This window comes from Narcine bancroftii, chromosome 2, assembly GCF_036971445.1.
Source record: "Narcine bancroftii isolate sNarBan1 chromosome 2, sNarBan1.hap1, whole genome shotgun sequence".
Taxonomy (NCBI): domain Eukaryota; kingdom Metazoa; phylum Chordata; class Chondrichthyes; order Torpediniformes; family Narcinidae; genus Narcine; species Narcine bancroftii.
Window position 1 is genome coordinate 196,988,614 of NC_091470.1, and position 8,074 is coordinate 196,996,687.

General features: G+C 48.1%; 1 protein-coding gene across 3 annotated transcripts in view; it reads right to left on the minus strand.

The window, feature by feature from the left end:
* Positions 1 to 2,510: 2,510 nt before the first annotated feature.
* The window catches only part of LOC138754921 (galactose-3-O-sulfotransferase 2-like), an 11,486-nt gene continuing 5,922 nt past the window's right edge, over positions 2,511 to 8,074 (minus strand). For 2 of the 3 annotated variants that reach the window (XM_069919944.1, XM_069919943.1), the window contains 2 exons: positions 5,605 to 5,863; positions 2,511 to 3,586 (listed from right to left, as the gene is read on the minus strand). In XM_069919944.1, coding sequence (XP_069776045.1) covers positions 2,801 to 3,586; positions 5,605 to 5,859 — 1,041 coding nt within the window. In that variant the 5' untranslated portion in view covers positions 5,860 to 5,863 and the 3' untranslated portion in view covers positions 2,511 to 2,800. Of the gene's footprint in view, positions 3,587 to 5,604; positions 5,864 to 7,572; positions 7,696 to 8,074 lie in introns of those variants that run through there. The other variant, XM_069919945.1, reaches the window with a different exon arrangement.

Here is an 8,074-nt window from a genome sequence, read left to right on the forward strand (position 1 = left end):
ATTCTTCGTATCAAGGAAATGCAAAGTCGCGTTCCCCTGGAGAAAATAACTTACAATCTGAGGAACAAGTACAGCACCTTTCGGAAGATTTGGCAGCCATCCATGCACTACATAGGTGCATGGAAGTGATTGTTCTACCATTCCCTGCTGCGGCTCCCTCTCTCCCACGCTGATCCCGATCAAGTCAAGAATGAGCCAGAAGCCGTCCGTTGAGCCGTGATGGTTCCTGTTTCTTTTCTCATTTCTTTTTATTATTTGTACTTATTCATTTCCCTAATGTTAATGTTTGTTATTGTTATCGACATTGGACTAGGAACAATCGTTTAGTTTTATAGGTCGGGGGATGGGGTGAGCAATGATGCAGGCTTGTATATATAGTCATAGAGAAAAGGAATACATGTACATGTATATGAGATTGTGAACTGCCATCATTGGCGGGACGCAGTATATAAACCGTACAGGTCTGTGTGAAAAATTATAAATAAAATACTCAAAACAATAGAGATCAGAATCTGAATTAATCATCATGAACATGTAACAAAATTCGTTGTTTTGCGGCAGCGTCAACACAGGGCAAACATTTAAATAAACCACCTTACAACAGTAAATAAAAATAGTTCACGAAAAGTCAAAGGCAGTGTCTGGGGTTCATTGATTATTCAGGAATCTGATGGCGGAGGGGAAGAAGCCGTCCTTGTGCTTGTCTTCAGGCTCCTGTGCCTCCTTCCCGAAGGTAGCAAAGTGAAGAGGGCATGGCCAGGGTGGTGGGATGTCTTTGAGGATAGAGGATGCTTTTTTAAGACACCGCCTCGTGTCGATGTCCTCAACAGAGCGGATTCCGGTGCCTGTGATGTCACAGGCTGAGTTAACAACTCTCTGAAATTTATTCTTGTCCTGAGATTTGGTACCTCCGTACCAGGCAGTGATGCAACCGGTCAGAATGCTCTCTGCGGTCCACCTGTAGAAGTTTTTGGTGACGTATTGAATCTCCTCAAATACCTCATGAAGTCTAACCGGGGTATCAGAGACAGCACCACCCGGCTGAGGAACAGCTTCTTCCCACGGGCAGTGAGAATGGTGAACGACCACAGGAACTGCTTGCATTAACTCTCATATTCACAAAACAATATTTATTTGTTTATTTGCATGGATGAAATGACTATCCTGCATGTGTATCGTGTGTCTGTTCGTGTGTTACGTCTAGTTGTGTGTCTGCGTGTTTTGCACCGAGGACTGGAGAACGCTGTTACTTGTACAATCAGATGACAATAAACTTGATTTCTCATCCTCTGTCGCTCTAAGAAGAGACCAACTTCACTCAACCCACCCCCACGAGGCATGCTCATTGTAATTCTCCTCTGCACCCTCTCTCCAAGCCCCCCATCTGTTTCCTGCTATCAGGTGACCAGAACTTCACCCAACATTCCAAGTGCCGTCCAAGGAAGGTCTCAGATCAAACAACCGCAGAGAAGCAGGAGGGGGAGAGTGGAAGAGTGGAGGAGGCATTTTAAAATGGGAAGCCCTTGGTTGGTCTCTACTCCTCCTGGGCACAGAGCAAGCCTTTCCAAATGGAGGGACTTGGCGAGTCATGCAGCCCCACAGAGAGAAGTGGACGGTCGACATTTTGGTCTGGGACCTTTACCGAGGGGTGGAGAGAGAGAGATCAAGAGGGGGAGGTGTTCCGGGATGGGGGTGCGGGGGCAAGGCTGTGGAGCGGGTTGAGGGAGGGAGGGAGCTAACCGTCATCGCCCTCGATCTGAATAACCCAAGGGGTTGGGGGCTGATGGGCGGACTTCACACCCCATTGGGCTAGTTTTGGAGATCCGCTGTGGGGAAATGTGTCCGTCCATGGGGTTTGGGGGCTACTTTTTAAGGGCTTGTGTGGTCTTGGGGAGGTATATGATGAAATCAGGACATCGCTGACACTGAGTTGGTATCGCGAGAGAGTCTGCTGTATGCTACTCCCGCACCATCGTCCAACTATACCCATAGTTATTAGATGCAGGATTTTTTGTCAATTTGTCGACATGCAATGCTCTTTTTCTTGCTCTCCACCCCAATAGGAGATGATGGTGCATTTCGGTCAGTTTGTGGGGTTTGATATGAGGGTACGCCACGCCTCAGAAGGGAGCAGTGTGAATAGATTTTAGGTGAGTCGGGGCTGCAGAGGCCCAGACCTGCCCTCTTGATGACCCCTCCCAGATCCTGCGGCAGGGTGTGGTCCAAGACGAGCTGGGGAGCGTGGTGGGGGAAGTTCTGTGGTGGGGAATAGCTTCGATGCAAGGGGTGCCCTTATCCGCGCTTCACGGTGCTGCATGGGCTCGATGAGAGTCCGCCTGCACTTAGATGGGTCTTGTTTCTCATCCCGCAGGCTGTTGAGCCACCCTCCGGTGGTGGTGGGGAGCCAACCACCCGACAGGTAGTACTGGGCTACATGGTACCAGTGACCCTCTGACAAGTGACCTGACCACAATTTAATTGTGGTGAACACAATAATCACGTCGACATGATGGAGCAATTAAACGGCTTTAATTACCAAAGGCCCAATACACGACTTGGCCAGGTTCCAGGTACAGGAGCAAGAGTGGGCAAGTCCGTGCCTTTATTGGGAAATCCAGGGAGGGATCAGGGAAGGCCAGGTAGGTTCGGACTGGCCAGTCCATACATCTATGCAAATGTCTTTCACCACTGTAATGCAGGACTTTGTGACTGGTGGGGCACTAAAAAATTTGGCCATCTGGCAACTCTGCCAGACTTCAACCTCACTGGGGAGGGATGAGGGAAAGAGGGAGAGAGGAAGCTAATCCTGCTGTTTTTTGTCCTTCTCCTTCAGGCGATGCAGGTAATTGTTCTCAGGCAGAATCATCCTGGTGCACAGTTCCTTGGTGGGACCACTCAAGTTGGGCTTGAGGACATAGCCCAGGATGTTCGATCCAAAGGGACTGTAAGGTCTGATCTCCGGTGGTATTGCCTTGTTGCTTTTCAGGGGACCATTGCCGAGGAGGCAAGTGGAGCCCAAGCGCCGGCGCATCTCTCTCAGCCTGGAAACATCGCGATCCATCCTAGCCTCCCCATAGGAAGCAACTTGGAGCCAGAAGGAAACATTGAAGTGGCGGTAGAGGAGCCAGTCCAGGGAGTTCCACTGGCGGAGCTTGGAGGCGGTGGATGGGGAGAGAGAGGGGGTGTCTGATTTGCCCCGGGCATTGAGCTGGAAGTAGACCATGTCCTCCAGTGACCAGCACAGAGCCTTCTTGAGCAGGACCAGCGAGTGGTCGAAGTATTCGGACAGCAGCACCAGGTCGAAGGCAGCGTCCAGCTCCCGTAGGGTGCGGTTCACCCGCTCCACATCGTCGGCGCCATTGTGGTCCCCACCCAGGTCGAACCACATCACGTTACGGACGAGGTAGCTGTTCCCTTCATTTGGGCTGTAGAACTTTTCTGGGTTCTGGGCAAACTCCTCCAGGCTGGAGACCCTGTGGTAGGCAGGGGCCTCATGGCGGAAATAGGTGAAGCCCGACTCGTAGAGGGTGTCGGGGTGCCTGAGGATGGTGAAGTAGAAGGAATCGTTGGGCATCAGCTTGTGCAGCTGCAAGGCAGAGAACTCAGCATCAGCTGGCACATCCATGCGAGGAAGGGGGCACTTCGACCCGCCAAGCTCGAGCTGGCCCCCAGAGTTTCGGATCCCTATGTGCATCATTCTGGTAGGGAAATGGCCCATCGAATACGTGTTGGCTCAGAGCAAAACTCCCAGAGTCTCTGAGCTCAGCCCTATTGGGTTGACACCAGCTACCCATTTACACAGATCCCGTTTATAACCCATCATCGCCCTCAGATTGCACCCTCATATGTCCTCACACACTCTTTCTCTCTACCCCTCTCACACACACAGATGAGCACGCAAAGTTTCCATCAGTGTCTCTCCCACTTTCTCTCCCTCTCAAGCGTGTGCACGTGCACACACACAATCATGCACCCAGGCACACGCAGAGAGCGCCAGTGATCGGGTCAGACCGCAGAGAGTGGGGGGAGGAGGTGTCATCTCTGGAGTAACAAGTCGGGGTGACGGGGGGACACGCACACTCGTCTCCCTGCACGCACCCCACCCACCCAATTTGTGTTATGCCCTCGGAGCCACCCCGCCACCACAAAGCATCCTGAGACTTTGTTGAATCGGGAAGGGTAAGTGTCACCCTGAGCAGGGGCAGTGGCCTTTCAAGTGACCAAGTCCACCTTGGTCATTAGCCGCTCACCTCCACACCCGACGAACTGTCCTCCTGAGTGATCCAAACTGGAATGATCATGGAGACAATCAGCACATCAAGGCACTGGAACAGGCAATGGCACATAAGGATACCATCCTAGTGTGTGTATAAGGGAGTAGGGAGGGTGTGAGAATGATTTAGCATGAAGGTAGGGGGTCCAAAAGGCATGTCTCCATGGTGGGTAATCTAAGCCCTCAATGGAGGACAGGACAACATGTTCTGACCCTGAGGAAGAGTGAGTTTGATATATATCAAACTACAGCACAGAAAACAGGCCATTCGGCCCTTCCAAACAGTGCTTGCCATTAATCCGCACCCATTCTATAACCCATCAAGCCTCTCCCATCCACGTATCTATCCGTGTTCACCATGCTAGATGGCAGTTCGTTCCACACTCCCACCGCTCTCTGAGTGAAGAACTTTCCCCTAATGTTCCCCCTAAACCTTTCCCCCTTTCATCTTGAAACTCCTGTTTATCTCCCCCAATCTAAGTGGAAAAAACCCACTCGCACCCACCTCTCATAATCCTGTAAACCTCAATCAAATCTCCCCTCATTTTTCTTCGCTCCAGGGAATAAAGTCCTAATCTGTTCAACCTTTCCCTGTAACTCAGTTCCCGAAAAACTGGCAACATCCTAGTAAATCTTCTCTGCCCTCTTTCATTGATGTCCTTCCTGTAGTTGGACATTCAGATCTGCACACAATACTCCAAATTTGGCCTCACCAATGTCTTAAACAACTTCAACATAACATCCCAACTCCTATACTTTGATTTATAAAGGTTAAGATGTCAAAAGCTTTCTTTACAACTCTGTCCACCTGTGACAGCCCCTTTCGGGAATAATGTATCTGTCGCTGAGGTCATGGGGGAGGGGGGGGGTAGAATTTTATCTAAACCTCCGGAATATTGAAATAGCTAGATAGTGCGGATGTGGAGAAGTTGCCTCAGGGCATGGGGGAGTCTGGGGCCAGAGGGTAAAAGCCTCCGAGTAAAAGGACACCACTTAAGAACAGAGTCAAGAAGATGTTTCACCAGTCAGAGCAGGGTGATGGGGAGGGTCGGTGCCACAGAGGGTAGATTTGAAGTACACAAGCATGCTGGAGACACCCAACTGGTCACGCAAGGCAACCAACATTTCAGGCCTGGGACCTGGTTTAAAGGTTCCAAGCAGGTGTTCTTCATCCATTGGGGTGTCAAACGTGATGGGGAGAGGACAGAAGATTGGAGCGGGAAGGAGGAACACCTCAGCCATGGTTCGGATACTTGATGGGCCAAATGCCATAATTCTGCTCCCCCATCTTCTGGCTATTGATTGATGATTGATAAGGGGGTTGGCCCTACCTCGGGCAGGTTGAACCTCATGTGATTGCAGATGATGTTGTATTCCTTGTTGCGATTCGGATCGAAACCCTTGACAAATCGGGCTTGGAAGAGATTAGGGAAGCCCAAATGATTAGCTACAGGAAGGGCGAAGGTCAGGTTCCTGCTGTCCCCGAACCGGTACAGGATGTTGAGCACGGTGCTACTGGCCGACTTGTGGGTCTTCAGGAAGACCACGTGTGTCCTGGGCTGGCAGGCTGGGTCCAAACTGAACATGAACCTGTGTTCAAAGAGCAGAGATGAGAGTTTATTGTCATAAACATGATTCCAACGCACAGAGGCACTGAAATTCCTGCAGGTACGGAAGACACGTCAAGAACAAACCAAAAGTGTCACTGACCACAGTGTACCATAAGATGTTAAATATACGACTTCTCTGGCTTTCGTTAAACTCCCCCCCCCACCCCCACCCTCATTTCTTCCCCTGTCACCTTCCCCTAGCTCTGTCTCTCCCTTCCATCTCCTTTCCCCCAAACATGATCAATTCTTACCTATCCCTTTATCATATCCAATCAACACCTTTTGTTGGTCTGGATTCCTCCCCCATTGATTGGATTCTTCAGGAGAGGGCCAGATAGAGTGTAAAAAAGGTACCTATCTCCTGGTCACATCTAAAACAATGATCGGAGAGATGCGACTTCGATCTATATAACCATATAACAATTACAGCACCAAAACAGGCCAGTTCGGCCCTTCTAGACCATGCTGAACACCTTCTCCCACCTCATCCTGTTGACCCGGTCCATAACCCTCCACATCTCTCTTGTCTATAGACCTATCCAACTTTACTTTAAATATTAAAGTCAAACCCATATCTATCCACTTTGGCTGAAAGCTCATTTCACACTCTCACCATCCTCTGAGTGAAGAAATTTCCCCTCAAAAGTTTCCCCTAAACATTTCCCCCTTCAATCTCAATCCATGTCCTCTTGTTTAATTCTCAGTGGAAAAACACATTGACTCTATCTGTCCCCCTCAATTTTAAATACCTCTATCAAATCACCGCTCTATCTTCTACGCTCCAGCCTGCTCAACTTTTCCCTGTAACTCAAACCCTGAAACCCAGGCAACATTCTTGTAAATCTCCTCTATGCTCTCTCTGTTCTGTTGATATCCTTCCTATAATTCAGCGACCAAAACTGCACACAATATTCCATATTTGGCCATACCAATCCCTTAATCAATTTCAACATGACATCCCAACTCCTGTATTCAATACTCTGATTTATGAAGGTCAACGTATCAAAAGCTGTCTCCACTTTCAGGGAATTATGTACCAGAATTCCTAAATCCTTTTGTTCTACTGCACTCCTCAATGGTCCACCATTTAACATGGATGACCTTTGCTGATCAGTCCTACCAAAATGTAGTATTAAACTCCATCTGCCATCTCTCAGCCGACTCTTCTAACTGTCCTATTTCCCACTGCAAGCTTTGATACCCTTCTTCTCTGTCCACAACACAAGCAATCTGTATGCATATCATCTGCATACTTACTAATCCAATTCACTACTTCAACATTAATACCTAATGCTTAAACGTTCCTAACTGTCCTCCTTTGCGGAACCTTGTCAAAATCTTACTAAAGTCCATATAAACAATATCCACAGCCTTCCCCTCATCCATCTTCTTCGTAACCTCCTCAAAAAACTCTGTAAGACTTGTTAAACATGGATCTTACACGTACAAAACATGTTGAATACTCCTGTCTTTCCAATAATTGTATTTACCATCTCTAAGAACACTCTCCATTAATTTTACACCCACCACCGACGTCAGACTCATAGGCCCATAATTACGCGGTTTACTTTTGAAGCCTTTTTTAAACAACGGAACAACATGAGCCACTCTCCAGTCTTCGGCACCTCCCCCGTGGCCAGTGACATTTTAAATATTTCCGTCAGAGCCCCCACTATTTGCACCACTAACCTCCTTCGGGGTCCTGGGGAATATCTTGTCAGGTCCCGGAGATTTATCCACTTTGATTCTCTTTAAAATACCCAATACTTCCTCTTCATTAACCTGTATATTATCCATGACCTCAGTACCAGATTTCCCACTTCACCTGGCTCAATATTCCTTTCTTCGCGAATACTGAAGAAAACAAAAATCATTTAAATTTCCCCATCTCTTCTGACCCCTCATATAGTCTACCCGTCTGATCCTCAGGAGCCCAATTTTATCCCTCACTATTCTTTTACATTTACTCTATTTAATGTCTGCGGCGTAAGATATAATCAATGTGAAAGTTATATTGAACTAATCTAAACCTAAAATTTAAATATATCTCGACATCACTCCAACCAATTTTGTTCCTCAATATTAATATTTAAATATGACTCCCATCTTAGTCAGGACCTACGTGGTTTCTCAGCTTAGGAGTTCCCTTTTGTAATGTATTTTACAAACCATTAGCTCCTTGTCACTACAA